Consider the following 20,343-nt stretch of genomic DNA (forward strand, 5'->3'; position numbering starts at 1 on the left):
ATATAACCATTCTTATATATTAAAAGAGGAAAGCCTTAATTTGGAAATAATTTGTAAACAAACTTACGTTTTAAAAATCTTATTATAGGAAGAAAAAAATTGACAGATTTAATTACATGTTAACCCTTAAAAGCGGAAAAATAAATTTACAAAAGTACCCCAAACTCACTTATATATCACTTACTTTTATATAGAGAGATAAAGATAAAGTGTTACATAAAAAAAAACTCACTATCTAATCTCACTTTTATATAGAAAACCTTCATTTTTTAGGATGATACAATTTTAGACTCATTGTAACTCATTCAACCATTCAAATCCAACCAATATCTTTTTATTTCTTTTTTTTTTTAATGTTAGTTTGGGTTTGGGTCGGATTTTGGATTTCTGCTCACCCCTAATAAATAATCTTTTTTCTTGAAGTTCTTGAATATATTTTTTTGACAGAAAATATTGATAAACACATCTTAAAAATATCTGTTAGAACGTAAATCAGATATTAATATTGATAAATCGATAATAATCATATCATTAACACAATAAATTCATTAAATTCACCATCCCGAAACAGTAGAACTTGCGACGCACGCTACCACAAGTTGGAGGATTTTGCAGGTAGAAGCACCTTGTGTTCTTTTGCTGCGTGTTCTTTTGCACGAGCCTTTTGCATGTAGAAGATGTTTTTGTTTATAAAAACTATTCTCATAGAAGCCATGCGAGGAGGATCTTCTATCTTCATTCGTTAGTGTGCCTTAGCCAAGTTAGTTAGTTTCTTATCTTTTCTTTTTTTGTGAATGGTTTCAAAATCAAATTTCATTTTGGCATGCATTCCGAAGACAGATATAGTTGTTAACATTTTCAATTTTATCTTTTCAGGAGTTGATTGCTGCTCTTCTTGGTTGCTCATTACTTTGTCTATTCCCTGATAGACCTGCCAACCATCAATTTCGATCAATTGTTTGTGTAAGGAATCTTTTGCTTGCTCCTATTCTTATTCACCTGTTCAATTGCTCATATATCTTAGATACGTGTGTGGAGTGAGAAAGATAGAATTTGTATTGTTCTAGGTCCCATAATGAACACTTTGTATTATATTTCACATGTCATTTTTTTCTTCATTTTCCGGATTCTTCATTTGCGCAAAAAAAATCACATAGATATATAAAATTTGGTGTATCATTCTCTATTTTGAAAAGATAAGTTCTGATATGCCTAAGGGCATTGTCTCATTCAAGCGAATAGTACTGCCTGTCACCCTACATGGTTTGTCTGACTTTCCTCACCGCATGTCTGATACGCTTCTATGGGAATTGAAGGTAATTGAAGGAAATTTCTTTTAAATTGTCGGCAAAACTAATTTCTTTTTTTTTTTTAAATGATTCATTTTGTGTGTAATAATATATTAACTACCGATTAATAATTAGTACTTTGGCATTTTAATAGTTTCACCCTTCAGAGCTCACATAAGATCAATCAAGTGAAGCTGTTGAGGTGTATTTTGCAGGTAAAAAGCTTGGGGGAGATGCTCTTGGCAAGGGGACTTCACAGGTATGACCTTTTTGTTTCCCACATATATTTTTGGATCTCGCAAGTTTCTCATTCACCTGTTCAGTTGCTCTTTTAGTCTTAAATTTGATCTTGTTTTGTACTAGTAGTGTTAACATGCTGCGGCACTTCATATATAGATATGTGTTTGTGTGTGAGAGTGACTGAATGGGAGAGAGATAAAATTGATATTTGTATAGTCCATATTGAATACTTTCTGTTATATTTCAGGAACCTGTTTGATGATTGCTATATTAGAAAACAGGTAGATAAGATTTGGTGCATCCTTCGCTTTTTGAAAGGATAAGTAATGTTATGCGACAGGGCAACGTCTCATTTGAGCGAAGAGTACTCCTACTCCCAAAGGATGCAAACTTTTGGAGCAATTCTGCTATTCCTTTATGCAAATTTGAGGTGATTGAAGGAAATTTATATTGCAATTGTGAGCAAAACTAGTTTCTTTTAATTTTTTTAAATGATCCATTTGGTTTGTAATAGGCAATACTTTGGCATTTTAATAGGTTCACACTTCAGGGCAAATTGAAGATCAATCAAGTAAAGGTGTAGAAGTATATTCTGCATGTAAAATTTTTGGGGGAGATGCTCTTGGCATTGGGGCTAGAGAGATATAATATGTTTTCATTTCCACCTGTAACCTTTTTATACTTGGTTTTTAGCAATTATTATAGCCTTTATTCTGTAGTTCTTGATATAAGCATATGCATGTAGTCTTGTGTACATGTTGTATTTAGCACCTTTCATCATTTTGTAAATTTTGTGAGATATTTTGTTGTCCCTTGAACATTTGGTTTTAGCCTGTTGATGTTCAATAAATTTGCTTATAAATGACTTATATAGGTGGAAATAAACTTGAATGAGAAATGAGGCTATAGAAATTGATTGCTGGCATGCTTTTCTTGCCAACCATGGCAGATAATGAGGCTACAGAAATTGTTGGTGTAGAATGGTTCTCGACTTATAGAGGGTTAGTGTTATTATATGGAAATAAACTTGAATGAGAAATAGTTGATGCCTACTACTGTCTTTATTTACATTAAAATGTGATGGGGGATTCTATTTCCATTTCTATTTGGTTTGAATATGGAGGAAGAAAAACATGTTTATTGATTATTATCCTTAGCATAGTAAATCTTCTCCATTTTCTCTTCCGTTCTGTGTCCATTTTTCTTACTTCTTCTTTGCACACCTGGTTGACAGTTTTCTTAACACTTGAGTATATAAAGATTGAACATTTACTGTTATTTGTGACTATGATATACAGCATGCAAATGGTGAACTATATTGAAAAATACTCATTTTTTTTTATGTTACATCACTTTATGTTTCAGTTGTTTACTCACTGTTACTATATTTGCTCGCTGCTTCATTTGCAACTTAATGGCGATAATCCTGATTTCTTTAGGTACCGATCATCATTTCGACATTGTGGCATTCATGTGGATGAACCAGACAGGGACGGTATTAGGCATGACAATGGAACCCGAACTCGGTAAATACATCCCGGGCCCGCCCTATGAAAACTTGAGTTGAGTGGATCGGGTTAGGATTTTTTCCGGATAACTAAAGTCAGGTTCGGGGTCGGAGATCCTGCTAATCATTAATGTTAGTGTTGGATTTACAGAAATGAAATTATTAGATTGAATTTTATAACATGTTAGTGTTGGATTGAATTTTATATTGTCATATCTAATCTAAAAATATGTTATGATTATTATTTAAAATAATATTTTTTAAAAATTATATTTTTTTATAGAATTTTATAAGTATGTCGGGGTGGGGGGGAGGGAGATAAATCTACATTCCATTGGATTTCAGGCGGGGGCAAGGGATAAATGGGGATTTAGAGGTGGGAGTGAGGTAAGTAAAATCCGACCCCAACCCGCTCTGTTAGTATTGGAAGACCGAAAACCAGGATCGTTGCAGTTGGTGAATTATGTATCCCACGGATGACAAGAGAATACACGGCAGATATTCTCCTCCGGTATTTTAATCTTGCTTTATGTGGCTACTTCTTTTTAGAATACAGAATCGCTGTTATATGTGGGAGTAATCTAAAAATTCATTGTTTGATGTCTGCACATTTGTATCGTTTATGAAAAGTGTGTTTTTACATGCATGGATAACCTGCAAGGTGTAGAAACTCGTTCCAGAGTTGCCTTTAGTTTCTTATTCCCAATCCTTTGGAATAATGTGTCTTCCTTACTGCACAGAATGGCTATAATAATCGCCATACATTTTGGTTTTGCTTAGTAATATTTCTTCTTTCTTAAAAAACGAAGCTTTCCTTGTGTTTAACAATTTACCCTTCAGGTATTTAAGGATGTTCAAGGCTATTATATTAAACAAATTCTTAACTTAGCTTGTTCACTCCTGCAGTGACATTAATAAGTCATTCTGTGGTGTCCTGTATCATGGGATGGACCTGGACAATAACATTGGGGTTGCAACGGGAGATTGGATTATTGACGAAGATCCTGCAATAAAGGCCATAATTCACTGGCTTGCAGCTTCTCAGGTAATTTTATATTTTTAGCTATCAACGTATGTGTATGTGGCAGGTATTATTATTTAGTTATCTGAATAAATTAGAAATGCTTATGTTTACCTGTACACTAAAAAAAAATCGACTTGTTTTCAATGAGAGGAATTTTTCAATTTTTAAAACCAAGAAAACTAAACATCAAGTTTTGATTTTCTACTTTCAGTTTTCTACTAATGTTCTTTTTACACTTTTACATCTTTCCTCACTTCTATTCTCTAAAAATATGTTTTTTTGAAAATCATTTTATAAAATAATTTTTAAAACCTAAAAAACAAAAACACAATCAAGCACACGCTTATTCTTTTCAAAACCTATTTTAAGAAGTCAGACATGTGAAATTTATTGTGCTTTAATTTGTAAAAAACAGAAAACTGTTTTTTGTAACAACAGATATCCCCGAAATATTTACATCTTTTGATTTTGTCATTCTAGAAAAAGGCGTCTCGTATTAGTGAATTTTGAACGAAACTTATATTGTTCAGCAAGTGTGGTACTTTTGACTTGTTCTTGATTGATGACCAATATTATCTTGGTCCATGCTTCACTGGCTCAAAAACCTTTTATAATATCATCATTCATTCTTGTATCATGATCGACGTATAAATTATAATTTTCTTAATCTCACTAATCTAACCCATATTAAATAATTTGTAAAAACATATAATATATCCAAATAAATTTATATATAGATATATATTTTGATCCAACAATTAGATATAAAGGTCACAAATTACAACATAGACCCTTAACATATTGTCCAAAATATTAACTAATAGTAATGTTGCTCATAAATATTAATCATGAAAATGTCTTAAAACATAATTACATAATCAGCATATCTATAAGAGAGGATCATTTAAATTTCAAAATAAAGGAATTCTCTCTATATCCATTACTACCCTTATCCTTATAACTGCATTAGATTGGAGTAAAAAAAAAAAACTATCCATCAAATGTAATGAAGGCCTACCAAAAGATAATCAAATTCTTGGATAAGTCAGCAAATCCCAGAAAGTTAGCTATTCCACTATTTGCATATCTAATAAAATAAAAAATAAAATAAGGGGATAAGTCACAAAGACTTAATGAGGGCATAAAATACATGGCGAATAGGAAGGAGAGCACAACATAGCTAAAGTTTTTACATCCAAAAGGAATTTAAATGACATTAAATAAAGCAAAATAAATACAACTTGTTTTTAGAAACTATTGTATACTCTCTTGAAAAATTTTAGAATTATATATAACAATAATTTTATAATCAAACTTTCATTCCACTATGTACTCACAGATCACATTATATCTCTTCATTGTGACGAATGGTAATTATAGAACTACGACATTTAGTTCGTAGGTTGCATTATCTTTTCTTTGCAACAAACGAAAAATATAAATATACTATGAGTAATTGACTCATAGGTTACATTATATCTTCCTTGTGACAAATGGAAAATATAAATATACCATAAGTAATTGACTCATAGGTTACATTATCTCTTTGTTGTAGCGAGCGAACGACAATCAATCATGAATTCACAATAAAAAATAAATTATAATCCAATATTCATTCTTAAATACCTTATAAAAAATCTCAAAATAAATTTCAATCAAGCGAAAATAAATATTTTCCTTTATTCTCAAGTACTCTTAAAATTTCAAAGATCACAAAAGAATATTTATTTTGAAGTTTACTTCTTCTCCTAAAAGAATTTAAAAAAAAATAACACTAAGTAGATTAACTAGACACTCAAAAGAACACAATCAATGTCTTCTAATGTCATTGAGAGGATCAATCATCGTATTTTTCATAAGATCTCAGCATTTAAAATAAAAGAACAAAAAATTAGGCAAAATTTCCAAATTTAGCAAATCAAGGGTTTTGAGGAAATCACAATAATCCATAATACTTTTCATACAATCCATAACTAAACGATGTTATAAAATACTTATTTAACACAATGGATTATAAATTTTTATTTTAAAGAGATCAAATAAAAAATTTAAGAAAATGAGTGATATTTCCTTTTACTTCAATCATATTCCCGTGCTTGGATGTAATAAGCTTAATAAATTTTGAAACAATAGAAGAAAATGAGTGAAAGGTTGAGAGATGGAAAAATAGAAAGAAGTGGGAGGGTTTAAGAGATGGGGATGGGTTATTTAAAAGAAAAGGGAATTTGGAGAGGGGGAGGGTTTTTATAAAACTTAAGGGGGGGCTGTTTTATTATTTCATATGCATGAAATAATAAAACGATGCTCTTCACATAGCATACTTCACATATGGCTATCGAAGATTGCAGAACCTAGACAAGGTAATTTGATCTTTTCCTTCGTAGTGATGGAATCTCGACGCATGGTAATGACATTCTGGATAGGCATCTGCATTAATTGGAACGTGTCATTTGTTTATCTTATTTAGCATTTGAATATTACATATCTGTACTATTTAATCTGATATTTACATAGAGCACTTCATATTAAAGTTCCATCAACGGCATTGAGTGAGCTAGGCTTAGAATTCAAGATTCACATTAATTTAAGTTTTCACTTTAAAATGTTTATGGTTTATTCTACAAATGAATGTCGCATTTTCTGCGTTCCTTCCTTAATTCATTTCATTTTTCCAAGTGCCAAGAGAATTGCATTCAACTTGGATTTATCTTTGTATTAAGATTTCTTGTGAGGGGCTTATGTTGTGGGCAGGTTGTTCATTGGATTTCTTCACACACACATCTAGCGTTGGGGACGTATGGAACATATATGCTACTTTCTACTCAAGAAGAAACTAATGTCTGCGTCTTCCAATGGCTCCAGCTGTCAAAGGAGAGGCCAATTATTTGAATATACTAGTTTGATACCCGTGCTATTGCACGGGCCAGGTTGATTTTTATACATGTTTTATAATATTTATATATATAATTTAGCAGGAATATTATTAAATTTTTGTACACGTTTTGAAATAATTTTTCAGCTTAACATAATTATCCAATTCACAATAAAAAGAACATTAAAGAACATTATTTGTTGCCTTTTTACCCTGAACTTTTGTGATACAGTGGGCAAAAGGTCCAAACGAAAAGGATACGTAAAAGGATTATGTAACTACACTTAAGTGAGATAGGCCCATGCTTTTCTTTGGGCTTTTAAAAATTTACTAAGAGATAGCAAATGGGTATTGCTATTGGCACTAACACATGTGGGTGCATTTTACCCATATTCCAAAAAAAAAAATTGTGATTGTATTTCTATTGTGTATTTTTTTCACCCTCAATTGTACAATGGAAACACAATTTTATTGTGTAATTTTTTATTACCCCTAGATAACACAACGAATTCATGATTTCATTTTGTAATTTTACTCTCATCCCAATTATACAACATAATCATGATTTTGTTGTGTTATTTATCCAATAATACAATGAAAGTAAAATTTCGTTGTGTTCTAGATTAAAAATCAATGAAATCGTACTTCTATTGTGTATAAAATGAAGAAAAAAAATGCAAGAAGAAGGGGAAAGGGTGATGAGAAGAATGGGGAAAGAGAGAAGGGGAAGGGGTGGAGAAAATATGCAGAGGAACATTTTTGTCTACTCCCACTATTTTTCAAAAAATGGATAGCAATTGTGGTTGTGAGAATATGAATTCTCTAACAAAATTTTCAGGATCATGAGGGATTAGGGAATGCCAAACATTCAAATATGACTTTTGCTATTTACAATTCCCCTATTTGCCAAGTATACTTCTCTTTTCTTTTGTTTTAAATTTTTATTATCATAAATACTCATTATACCAAAACAACCCTTTATATAAAAAATGTACAAAAACTTATTCTCTATACCTCATCTTCATTGTTTTCCAAACCCTTATCTATTCTTCCCTTTTTCCTTTCTTTGTTTATGAAAAGTATTAAAATTTTATTTTAATTTGGTTTCATTACACTCTATATTCAATTAAGGAAAATACCCTAATCTTGATATTTGTCTTTAGAGACAAAATCAATGTTTGTGATATATTAAAAATAAATTATATTACAACCAATCAAAACTAATGAATTGAAACTAACATTAATATATACTAGTACATTGCAATTGGGATGATGTAATATGCAGCGTCAGGATGATGAAAGCGTCACTTGGAAATTAAGAGGAAATGGGTGCACTTGAGTATAATGTGATCATAAAAGTGGTCCAAAGATGAGCCGAGAGATTAAGACGGGGTCCATATATGAACTTTCGAGTCAGCCACGCCACATGAATCTCTGCCATAACCTTCTGACAACAAATTGTTTTCTTTTCAATTCAATTTTAGCTCTTTTCCAGTAACAATGACTAACGAACAAATACAAATCCATAATAGTTATAATGAGTACTCCTCGCGGCCATAGAAAACTTCTGCGTACAAAACAACAATAGCAATAAATGTGCGTGCATGTTCCAAATACTATATGCATACCCTGAATAAGAAATGTCAAGAAATAGATCACCTTCCGACGTCTAAATTAATGAAAACCAGAAAGAAAAAGAATGACATTTAAATGTCACGTATAAATTATCTCTTGCTTCAAAGTAGTTGATTTTACTTCTACACATGCATATAGGTATTACTTCAAATTAATCTCGCCTTCATGAATATTTTATGCATCCAATCGTTGCATGGTTTGATGTAACTTTATAAAGCGATAATATTTTTTTAGGTTGACAATCGTGTTATTTATTTGTTTCTTCTTTTTTTTCATAAATCACCTGCACATTTCTTAATTTATACAAATTTAGATTTAAACCTAATATTCACTTCTATTAATCCTTCATTTTGTTTTAGTGTTGACAATACACATTTTAACATACTTTCTTTAATACACTCTATTATTCATTAAAATTTATTTAAAAATTATAAAATTAAAATCATAAGTGAGACGACTCATTAAATTTGAAGTGAAATTAAAACCCATTATTTAATTTTATGATTTTGAATAAATTTCAATCAATAATATAACGTGTATTTAAAAAATATATTAAAGAGTTTGCTACCATTTCTCTTCATATGATAGAGCTATGCACCTTTGTTTTCTTTCATTTAACCATCATGAAGTCTTTGAGCGCTCTTCTTCTTCTATGAAGTTCATCCGAAGAAACGAATGCTATAGCTTATTTATTACACGAGAATTAATGTGTCCATGTCGTCAGTAACAAATTAAGATGGTTAATTAGTTCCACGAATATTTGAAGCATTAATTAATAGAATGAAAAAAAGAATTTTCTAGATGGAGAAGGAAGGGAAAAAATTGATATTACAATTTTAAAAACTGAATTTAAAATAGTTATCAGCAACTATCACTAATCATGTGAACAAAATAAGAAAGAATTCCAGCTCCCCCCCAACGCATATTTAGAAGAACCAAACAATTAATAATGTTTTGACAAAGCTTAAAAAATAAGTTATTCTAAGTAGATCAGAGAGAGTGCATAACTAATTTAACAAACTAAGGGTAAATTAGAATTGAATATGAGGCATAGCATCGTGAGCAATCAACCTTTTAATTCATTGGCACAGATTGACTGCTCACGATGTTATATATATTATATCAAATAGTCTTCCTCTGAAAAAGATATATCGTTGCTATTAATTGGCTACATGTTAAAATCCTCTGCCGTATGCGGGCGCCCAGTAATAGCTTCCAACATGCATATTCTGGGTACAAGACACCGGGACCAAGCACAACCCTCTACTCTTCAAATCCTTAGCTTTATGATCTTCCGCATCCTGATTAATCAATACTAATTAAGAATCATGCAATGTTTGATACAGTTAATTTCTAGAGTTTAATAATCATTAATGCATGCACATACGGTAAGTGTAAAAGCTTTTCACACTCTTAACCAATCATCAGATATTAATTTTAAAAATTATTATTATATATAATTATCTGTGTGATTAAATAATATTATAAAATTATTTTATAATGTGATAAACTATTACTTTATCTAATTTCTTTAACCATTTTAATTTTGCCCACTATGATAGTAGTACAACTGATTGTAATTATGACAACTTACGTGATCAGAATATGATGCGTACGCCTTGAATATTCAAAACAACAAAGAGTCAAATGAAGAAAAATACTAAACTCATCGAGTACCACAGCTTCGTATAAATTAAAAGGAAAGAATGCATATGTACCTGGTTCGGAGCTCCCTTTCTTTTCAGGCCAATATTATTGTCATTCAACAGCTAGATATGGGAATAAAAAAAGAGAAGTATTAGTTAGTAATTTCACTTCTCTCACAGGTCTGAACCTTTCTTTGACTTCAAACAAGCAATTCAGCCTTATCTCATGCGTTAAAGTATATATGTTATAAAAAGCTGAGGAATCTTCTTGTTTCAACTTTCAGTGGCTTTTCTTTTAGCGGATTAAATATTTCAATAATTGCTAATAAGGGCTCATAAATTGATTCTAATGAATTTATGGATCCAATAAAGCATACCTGACCGGGGTCCTCTGGAACAGAATTTCTTTCTCCATGTACCTGTTGTTTGAAAAAAAAAAAATTTAAGGAAGAAACATTCCCTTTAATTATATAATATTCTAGTACATACAATACAACAATATATATATATATATATATATATATATATATATATATATATATATATATATGTCAGTTTTGTCCTGCTCAAACTAGTGTGTCAAGTCTTTGTAGAGAGTGAGAGACTTTGGGAAATGGGTACTTACAGACTGTTGATTCCTCATGTTTTTTGATGCACTGCCCAAGTAAGGAGAGCTGAGTGCCTGCATCCATTCAAGGAGGAGAAAAAGGAATAAAATTTTATAACTCCCATAACTGAAGAATGTTTTTGGAGAAAAGCATCATCAATAAATATTGGTCAAACTTTAAGTGCATGCTTTCACTGACTCTGAATAGCTTAGTATAAATAATGTGTGAGAAACATCACCTCAATTTGGCCCTGTAGGAACCTTATATATCCTATGGCTTCTAACAGGACAGAAGCTGTGTCAGTCTGCAAAAGTGAAGCACATCACAAAATGAAGGGTCATGTTAAGTTCTCTTTTCTTCAATGTTAAAAGTGATGAAGTTCCAATCAATGGCAAAAGATAATTAAAGAGGTACACAGAAGTTGGATCTTGGAAGGATTGAAAAGAGCTATTCATGAGGGACTTTTAAAACCAAACACAAAGGCACTTGTAATGGTTTCTCTTCTCTTATGGTTGTGTATGGTTTGTTTATTATAATAACTGATCAGTTAAAGTATAGTTGATTACCTTTCCAAACGGGGAAACTAGTTGGTGAAGGGTTGTTATTCTATCACCTAGCTTCTCCTTCCGCACCTGATTCACAATATTCATACATGGAAATCATTAATTACATGAATTTCTTGTATATATATGCTTTTCTCTCTTCCAACAAGTATTTGCCAGCAGAAAGAATATTAGTCTCAAACACAGACAATCAAGAACGACAACACTCACATATATACAAGTTCCTTCATCAAATGAGAAAGAAATAGTAGAAAAGAAAGAAGGGGAGAGGGAGTCACCTTGAGAGGTGCTTGGCTTGAAGATGGCTGAACCCTAGCCTTTTTACAAACTCCAACAGTGGCTGTGCTATTACACTAGAGCATAAGAAAGAGACGTTAATCAATTTGAATAACATGTCAGGATATTTATACTATCAGTAGCAAGTTTGGATGAGAAAATAAGAAAGAATTAATAAGAGACTCTAACTCTTTTTTCTGAATTAATTACCTTGGATATTTGGTCTTGTTGTAGATTTCTCCTATGATCTGACTTGTTATAAGTGAAATCCAATATATTATTACTACTGAAGCTAGTGACACAAGACACGGGGGAAGAAACAGGCACCATATGTGACCAAGATGGCCCGTGGTCGTACAAATTGCCCCTTTGAGAAACTTGTTGCCTTATTACATCAAGAAATGGAACTCTAGAAGCAGTATTAAGATCTTGGACATTCCAGTTTTCCAACTTCTTAGGCCCAAGTTTCTCTTCTTCTCCCGGTAATCCAGTACTGCGAAACAAACACAAAACCCAGCAAAGTTAATTTTCACTCTTATATATAAGTAAACAAAAAGGAAGCTCCTTGGACTTTGCACCAATTCCCAAAATGCATATATAGTTCTTTGATCAACCCGCAGTTAACCAATTATCTAACATGCAAACAGTTTTTCTAGCATTTATAAGACACGATAACTACTACATGCAGTCATCGTAGAACATATAAAATGAACTAGACATCACACAACCCTCACAGACACAAAAAGAGAGAGACAATAGGGTGGGTTGTTTACTTACAAAAACAGTTGACTCCATGACTGAGGAGGCTCTTGATTTTCAGTCAAAGAATTAAAAGGAATTGAAGAAGGAGGAAACACATATTGGGGAGGGATCAAAGAAGGTTGTTGATGCATGCTCCACCAGTTAGGGTTATCAACCATCATTTGCTGCACTGGAAGAGTTTCCTGTGAAAAAATTCAATTCACGTATATATGCCTTCAAAATAATTAAAAATAAATAAATTTCAATCTCCTTTTTTCCTTCTACTTTTCCACTTTCACCTTTGTGATATTTCCTTGTATGTACAGTACACCCAAACAAGCCTTGGCTAAAGGTTTGAGAGTTCTGTACTGTTTTGCTTTCTTACAAGCTGTTGAAGAAACTTAAAGCTTTGGGGTCTCACAGTATTTTATAGAGATGGGGTTCAGGAACTTTGCTTATGTTGTTTTCTCATAACTTTCTTTCATCTATTCAGTTTTTCTTTTTATTCCTACTTTTGCTTTATTATAAAAGTAGAGCAGAAAAGCTGGTGGGCAATGTTTTGAGGTTAATACTTACTCAGTGCTTAATTCCTTAATTTGGGGTTCCACCTTGGGATTGTTTCAGGGATAGATAGCTAGGGCTGGGGGAAGAGGTAAGGCATAATTTAATACTAATTAATAGTATTGAGTTCAATGTTAGATGATTTCTTTATTCTTTGCAGCAATAATTCACTTTAACAAATTAAAATACAAAATTTAGAGGCTGAATAAAATAAAAAGACCAAAGCAGAAAATGTTAAGAATTGCCCATGAGTAAGAGCCTTTTGGCAATTACAATACAAATCTAAATCACCAACATGATGTTGAAGTAAGATTCAAATTAACTAACACAAATCGTTAGCAAATAATACAGGCAACTACTAACGTAATTAATTAATTTAAACCGTCACAATTGATTAATACTCTTATTATTCTCTATATATTTCATTGGGTGAATCGGATTCTACGTTTCAGAAGAGACAAGAGATGCAATTAAGCATCGAAATTGCCTGTTTTTTATATTAATTGACTTATATGATGAGATTTATTACTCTTTATGCGCGCATGTCATTATCAACATAATTAATTTCTTGTTCTCAAGATGGTCCCTTTGCAATCCACCTTATGTCAAAGGACTTAGATTCTCTATAGTCCTACATCCCTACTACTCTAGCGGCAGCATATTAACCTTTCATAATTAAATATATAAATATATTTTTTATATTTCTATTTTTAATAATCTAAATTTAAATTTAATATTAATGGCCAAAATTATTGCTGCAGACGCAGCATAAGAAAAGGTTAGTACTCAAATCATAAGAAATGTTGTTTCCTTCAAAAACAGCTACTGGAGGTTGAAATTGCCTAACATTATAAGAAAAATTAAAAGATAGAGATGATTTTTCTATTTCAATCTGCCACCAAAACAATTCTGTACGGACGAACCAAACAATACAAGGGGCGACTGCCCTACATATTTCAATCTTCTGTTTTTTGCATCATTGTTACTCACTAGTACGATAGAAACGGAGCAACTAACGTCTAGCGTGTTTTATATTACCATACAAATATTTTTTAAAGATTATGCACAAGTCCTAGACTCCTAGTTACCAAAAACTATTAGATGGTCTGAATAAGGTTCTAAAATCATACGATATCTTGGAGTGTTAATTTTTTTCATAAATTAAAAACTTCGAATACATTACATAAAAATTGATCAGAATAATGAACACTTGATAATCCAAGACTACCTAATATTTTTGTCCTAACTACGTTACATGATTAAATTTAGTTCTCATGAACGTTCTTACGAGGGGAATTTTTTTTTGACTAAAAAGTTTTGGATCGAGAGGAAGGATCATTGAGATAATGAATAAATTAAGTTCTCAGCTTCATTATTATATTCCTTGACACCCCACCCATAAAAAAATGTTATTGCTGCATTAATTTACATACTCTTTTTCATTTACGTTTTCTGGTTTTTTTTTTATGATAAAAGAGATATAAAGACACATTCTCCTCTCTTTCTTATTCTTCATAAAAGATAAGTGTAAAAAGAAAATGTTAAAAATCATGTGAGAATAATGTTGCATGTTGTATCCTTCAAGGGCAGAATGGATGTTGGAGGCAAGGGTATAGTCTTAGCTCCCAAAAGAAAAGAAAAAAATCCTTTTAAAACTTATATGCATAAATATTAATTTTTATATTAAAATATATAACATTATATTTAATTTAATTACAAACTCCTATTTATTAAATTTAAATGATCACACTCAGAGTAAGGATTTCTGTTTATATTTATATACTCTCTTTATCAATGTGTGTCACCTCACATCAACTATTTTACATCATTTTGTCATTTTATCTTTTTTTAATAATATTATTTTAAAAATTTCAATTCTAATTTATCAAGTTTTTAAAACCAAAATTTTTTATATCTATAAATTTGTATTAGAAAAATTTTAATTGTATAAAATTAAAAGTTGATTCACATTTTTTATATATAGGAAAAAGGTATATATATATTATTAAAAGAGTACAAGAGATACTCTAACCCACATATATATATATATATATATATATATATATATATATATCAAATTAGTTCAGATTTCATAATTATTACTCGGCAGTTTTAGATTACGCCTCATGTTTTTTTTTTTTTTATAAAAACTAAAAATCTGTTTGAAATTTTAAACTCTTTCATTTAGCCTGTGCTGATATAATACTCAGGCACAATTGAACCTGTGCTTAGTAGGCACTGTGTTGCTGTTGTATGTGTATTAAGCACTGTGTTGGCAAAGTGACTCTAAGTCTCTTAAGGTTTAAGATTAGGCTTCATGTCTCTTATAAATAGTATTTTGCATTGTTCTTGGACTGATGCTTGCAATTATCATTTTTCTTTTCCTTTTATGTCTACAATGTTCAAAGTTTTTGTTGATATGCACCACATCAAGATTTTTTATACTAAAGAGCTTGAAGTTGTTCCCCAAGATGCTGATTGAAGTAAAATCCATTTTTAGCTTCACTATTCTAAAAAATTTGCTTCCATCAGTTGTAATAAAGATATTTCCATCTGACATTCTTTATGATTGATACCTGATGAAGGAATATTATGTTTTTGATTTTGTAGTTATGCATTTATTTCTAGATAATCAAATGGGAACACACGTCTTACTTTTATTTCTTAATTGCAGTGAACTAAAACTGCAGATTGTGTTGATATCAATAAAGTAAACGATAAAGAGAATAGTGCTAAAGAAAAAGATAAAAACTACAAATCTAAATACTAGCTTGGATGCATATTATGTGGCTTTTTGAGATTTAGAATTTAGACAAAAGAGAACTTAATTAAGACACAGATTGTTGTTGACCAGAATATTACTACTTAATCATGGCTCTGTCTGAGATTTTACTAAATGTGCACAAGCAAGCCTCTTGATTTACTGCTTCCAAACGGGATAGTTCATTTCATCTAATTTCTCTGAATTGGATAGGAAAATTGAATCGGGAGGGTTGAAGATGCCATAACAGAAGTTCCTTTTATCATTATACATCACTTATTCTTACTTTTTTATAATCTAAGAAACTCTTCTCTCTAATTTAACATCTCTTTTTTTTACTTTTAACACATCTTAAATGAATCCTATTATTCTTCAAAAAAAAATGAATCCTATTATTAGGCATTGTTTTTTTATTCCATAAATGCATCATTTTTTTTATTATTTTGAAACGAATAAGTTGATTATCTTGTGTGTAAAAATAACTTATTAGTATATATTACTCATGAACTAGATAACTGAATTTAGTGTATATAACACCATTTAAGTATAAATAAAAGTAATTAATATATATATATATATATATATATATATATATATATATATATATATATATATATATATACACACACACACCCAGCCCCACAACTTCCCCTATTCACTACTCACTCCTCATCTACCACTGTACCACAGCCCCTATATATCTTTCATCATTAAAACAGCAATATAATGATCCTCCTTTGCAACACGCATCCACCTTCCAAACCCCTAACCCCCCTTATCTATGCATAATTAAGATATACAAGGATTAAATGTTCATTTGTAGAGAAGTAACACTACACAACACAGGTTGCTACATCATAACACAGGGCATCAACTAAAACTTGCCACTTATCAATGAAACAGGGGATGCAAGTACTATTATAGTCATGTTCCTTGTTAGCAATCCAAGATTTCATATAATTAGGTATCACAAATTAATCTAGATACCACCAACTCATTTTTATTTTTATAGGCAAATTACTTTTATTAATATGGCTTGAGTTGAGCAGCATGAGTACATTTGAAAAAGGTTCACAAAACAGTGACCACTACAAACCAGTACCCATCATGCAGTAAACATAAAACCCACTCACTAAAAGCCATCGCCATGTATGTTTTATAATCACCCGAGTACATAGAACATTCCACACTACCCAAAATAAAACAGTAAACACCTGATAACCATTTCAACTAAATAAAACGAAGTCCCTTTGAAATAAAACAAAACCAGTATAGAGCCTCGAACAGTCATCCATTGCCTCATATCCTCCTCCCCCGCTGGACCAAACTGAAATGATAATCTACTAATACAAAATCAAATTCATTAATTTAATTAAAGTAATAACCTCCAATATCTGCTGTCTGTTTAATATGAGTAGAAGCTTCACTTTATACACACATTAAGCCCACGAATTCACCTGCACACCAACTGCTTGAGCCGCATCCTGATAGAGACCATAAACCTCCACACCCAAAAAAAGCATCAATACAGCACTTTGTTAAGCATAGAAAAACATATTGCGAACACAAAACCACCTCCATATTTCCCCTCCACATAGTTACCAAAATCCAAGGCAGCCTTTTGGATTCAGAATCGTGATCAACTCCCTACTCATTGAAAGAGAATCTCAATCAACCAAATACAGCAAATACGGTAAGCAACTAACTAAGCCTTTTGCATCTATGTATTCCACTTGTAAACAGCCTTCTTCTTGGTGTGTCTGTGTATGAGTCTGAAGGGGGAAGGATGCAAACTGATTATTATCCAACAGAATCACGTATCATCATGAGAAATAAAAAATAAGGAAAAATATAAAACACGGCCAACTTGATTCAATATTATAAAAGGAAGAAAAAAAATGCATGTAAAAGACATCAAATACATCAACAATCACTTCTTAAATTTCCTCCACACAATTATTTCTGCATTAAGATGGCAACTTCCTAACAAAATGGTATGCTAATCAGAAAAGAGTTATAACTAAAGGCCTCTCACATCATACACAACCTCAAAGAGCAACCAATGTTTACACTGCTGCAGTAATGCTCCCAGCCTCCACAACCTCCTTCTCCATCTCCTTGACAGCTCTAATCAAACCCCTCGTGATGCCCTTGAGATGCAAACCACTCTCTTTCATTTCCTCGTGTAGCTTTTCTGCCATTTCCCAATCCAAAGCCTTCAAGCAGAGAGACTGTATCAACTTGTCATACTCATCAACACTGGGATGGACACCATAATCTTTCATCTCAGCCAATAACTTCAAAGCCTCATCAAACTGTTCCAACTTGCAATATCCACGAATCAGAGTGTGGAACATTACAGGTCCCAACTTAGCATGCTTCTTTTTTACTTCTGCCAAGATCTTCTGTGCCTCTTCCATCTCCCCACCATTTGAATAAGCACTAGCAAGAACAGTATAAGTGTACACATCTGGTCTCAAGCCCCTACTTTCCATCAGCCTCATCATCTCCACAGCTTTCCCCATTTCCCCAGCCTTTGAATAAGCCGTAACAACAAAATTGAAAACAGCATTCCCAGGCGGCGGCCCATCCTCAATCATCTTCAACACCAACTCCTTGGCCTTATCAACTTCCTTAATCCTACACAACGCCCGGACAACCGCCAAAAACGGCTTTATCGCTCGTTCCCTCTTCTCCTCAGGGATATCCTCCAACATCTCCAGAGCAAATTTCACAGTTTCATCTTCTCCACAGAGCTTCACAACCAAAAAGCTAACCACATTCACGGGTGGCTGTTTCCCTTTCTCCGTTGCCACCACATAAACTCCATGGGCTTCCTTAGCCTTCTTCCCTTTACACAACCAAGACAAAATGGCGCCAACTTTCTCACCATCAGGCAATATCTGCGCATCAACCATCTTCTGACAAACACCACAAGCCCAATCCAAAGCTCGCCGCCGACAAAGCGCTTCAATTGTAAAGTAATAAGTGTCTGCATCAGGAACACAGTGAAAAGCCTCAAATTTATTAAACACCTCCAATGCGGCCTTCCCTTTCCCCAACCTCAAGAAGGAACTAATCAACTCATTGAGAATCTTCACATTGAGGATTCCACTCTCCTTCTCTCCAATCTCCTTAACCAAGTCCCACAACGAGTACACCACCTCTTTCTTCCTCACATCATTTCCACATATGGCCAAAACAAGAGACTCCACCATCGGGGTTGTCACCCCCAATGATCTCTCACTCCATGCCCACCAGAAAAACCTTATCAGATTCTCACTCAAAACAAACGGAGTTTCGGTTATTTTCGTTACCAATTGCTGGTGCAGTGTCAAATCAATATCATCCAAACAAGACTCGAGGGACCCATCAGCGCTGGTTTGGAGAAGACGCAGCACACTTTCCAATTTGTCGGAATCAACCTCGTACCTGTCTCCTCCTCCTCCTGCTCCTTCTCCTTCTTCTGCGAGCTGTCTGTCACCGCTGTTCACTGAAGAATCCGGTGAGAGCTCATTGTCGAGGTTGGAGGTGACCAAAAATCGAGGGTTATTGAAAATTTGGGGAAAAGTTGATTTGGGGATTTTGAGAAAGATAGGGTCACAGATGCGTTGGTGAATGGGTGAATAGTTGCCGGCAACGGTAACTGCACGTGTTGCTCGTGCGAGTATCCGCGTCCACATTCTTCTTCTTCTCGATCGAGAATGTGTTAATTTGATACTTCTTCGGCCTTCTTCTTCTTCTTCTTAACTGTAAGTGTAAGTGCGTAACCTAAATAAAAGCATCAGCTTTAATATGTCACAACTTATACGACAGCGTTTCACTCATTTTCGCAGCCTTTGCGTGCAAGCAAACGCACTTGCCTCTGCGAAGTGCGAACTGCATGTTAATTTGATCTCTCTTTTTTTTTTTTTTCTCTTTTCAAATTTCTTTCTACTATTCTAATTGTGTAAGTTTGTTTCATGCATCAAATTATGCAGTTTCAGAAAATGAAATTAAATATAATGTCATGTTATAAAATATTAAAATTCTTAAAAAATACAAATTTTAAATTATGCAGATTCAGAAAATGGAAAAAGTCGTCGACAGCAGGATTCGAACCTGCGCAGGCAAAGCCCAACAGATTTCGAGTCTGTCTCCTTAACCACTCGGACATATCGACGTTAATTGGATAATTTTAAAACAAGAAGAATTAACAAGTTGGCTAATGGCTGGCGCCATAATGCGCCAAGGATGAATTTTATTTGGTCCAAGATCCATACGACATTTGCAAGCATGGGATTGTAGCTTCTCTTGGATTCGGAGTGGCCCACTACGTAGAGTGTGTCTAAAGCCCACTAAACTAATCTGCAAGTGCAACCTCGGAGTACCGGGTTGGTTCTTTCAAGGCTTTTGATATATTTACCTCTCTTAATTAGTTAATATACCTTTCTTTTCCTTTTTATATTTTTTATTACTAAAATATCCTTTAAGAAGGATATTTAATAAATTCATTAATAAAAGAGAGAAGAGAGGTATATTTTATGAATTAAGGGACGTATGTATATCATTTTCCTTCTTTCAATGTTCAATATGAGCTAGTTATTTCAGTTTTCAATAGAATTTTGGATAAAACTTCCT

The 20,343-nt window shown here is 32.6% G+C and overlaps 2 protein-coding genes, 1 long non-coding RNA gene and 1 other non-coding gene across 5 annotated transcripts; 1 reads left to right on the forward strand and 3 right to left on the reverse strand.

Moving 5' to 3' along the window:
• The first annotated feature begins 1,082 nt into the window (after positions 1 to 1,082).
• LOC121173599 (uncharacterized) lies at positions 1,083 to 3,190 on the forward strand. Its single transcript, XR_005888736.1, has 4 exons — positions 1,083 to 1,548; positions 1,777 to 1,959; positions 2,067 to 2,530; positions 2,969 to 3,190. It is a non-coding gene; the product is annotated as an uncharacterized lncRNA (long non-coding RNA).
• A 6,341-nt stretch (positions 3,191 to 9,531) lies between these two features.
• On the reverse strand, positions 9,532 to 12,997 carry LOC100783401 (transcription factor bHLH68). Its single transcript, XM_006597097.4, has 10 exons — positions 12,701 to 12,997; positions 12,438 to 12,604; positions 11,871 to 12,153; positions 11,663 to 11,737; positions 11,388 to 11,453; positions 11,060 to 11,125; positions 10,839 to 10,895; positions 10,591 to 10,632; positions 10,286 to 10,336; positions 9,532 to 9,868 (listed from the first exon to the last, which is right to left on the reverse strand). Exons 2-10 carry the CDS (start codon positions 12,581 to 12,583, stop codon positions 9,743 to 9,745), a joined length of 912 nt encoding a protein of 303 aa, XP_006597160.1. The 5' UTR covers positions 12,584 to 12,604; positions 12,701 to 12,997; the 3' UTR covers positions 9,532 to 9,742.
• Positions 12,998 to 16,726: 3,729 nt separating this feature from the next.
• Positions 16,727 to 19,651, reverse strand: LOC100797694 (pentatricopeptide repeat-containing protein At3g02650, mitochondrial). 2 transcript variants are annotated; one of them, XM_003546438.5, is made up of 2 exons: positions 17,771 to 19,651; positions 16,727 to 17,495 (listed from the first exon to the last, which is right to left on the reverse strand). In XM_003546438.5, the coding sequence occupies exon 1, from the start codon at positions 19,404 to 19,406 to the stop codon at positions 17,790 to 17,792; it is 1,617 nt and encodes a 538-aa protein (XP_003546486.1). In that variant the 5' UTR covers positions 19,407 to 19,651; the 3' UTR covers positions 16,727 to 17,495; positions 17,771 to 17,789. The 2 variants fall into 2 exon arrangements, with proteins under 2 accessions (XP_003546486.1, XP_040865723.1); XM_041009789.1 differs by having other exon boundaries at positions 17,759 to 19,651.
• Positions 19,652 to 19,803: 152 nt separating this feature from the next.
• TRNAS-CGA (transfer RNA serine (anticodon CGA)) lies at positions 19,804 to 19,885 on the reverse strand. Its single transcript has one exon. It is a non-coding gene; the product is annotated as a tRNA-Ser (tRNA).
• Between the last annotated feature and the right edge of the window lie 458 nt (positions 19,886 to 20,343).

Source organism: Glycine max, chromosome 15, assembly GCF_000004515.6.
Source record: "Glycine max cultivar Williams 82 chromosome 15, Glycine_max_v4.0, whole genome shotgun sequence".
In the NCBI taxonomy this organism is placed as follows: Eukaryota; Viridiplantae; Streptophyta; class Magnoliopsida; order Fabales; family Fabaceae; genus Glycine; species Glycine max.

Excerpts from the sequence above, each read along its gene's own strand:
- LOC100797694 (XM_003546438.5), bottom strand. The coding sequence starts at position 19,406 with ATGTGGACGCGGATACTCGCACGAGCAACACGTGCAGTTACCGTTGCC.
- LOC100783401 (XM_006597097.4), bottom strand. The coding sequence starts at position 12,583 with ATGATGGTTGATAACCCTAACTGGTGGAGCATGCATCAACAACCTTCT. Across the intron at positions 11,126-11,387 it reads TAGTTTCCCCGTTTGGAAAG|ACTGACACAGCTTCTGTCCT; the intron begins GTAATCAACTAT and ends TCACTTTTGCAG. Across the intron at positions 10,633-10,838 it reads ACATGAGGAATCAACAGTCT|GTACATGGAGAAAGAAATTC; the intron begins GTAAGTACCCAT and ends TTCAAACAACAG.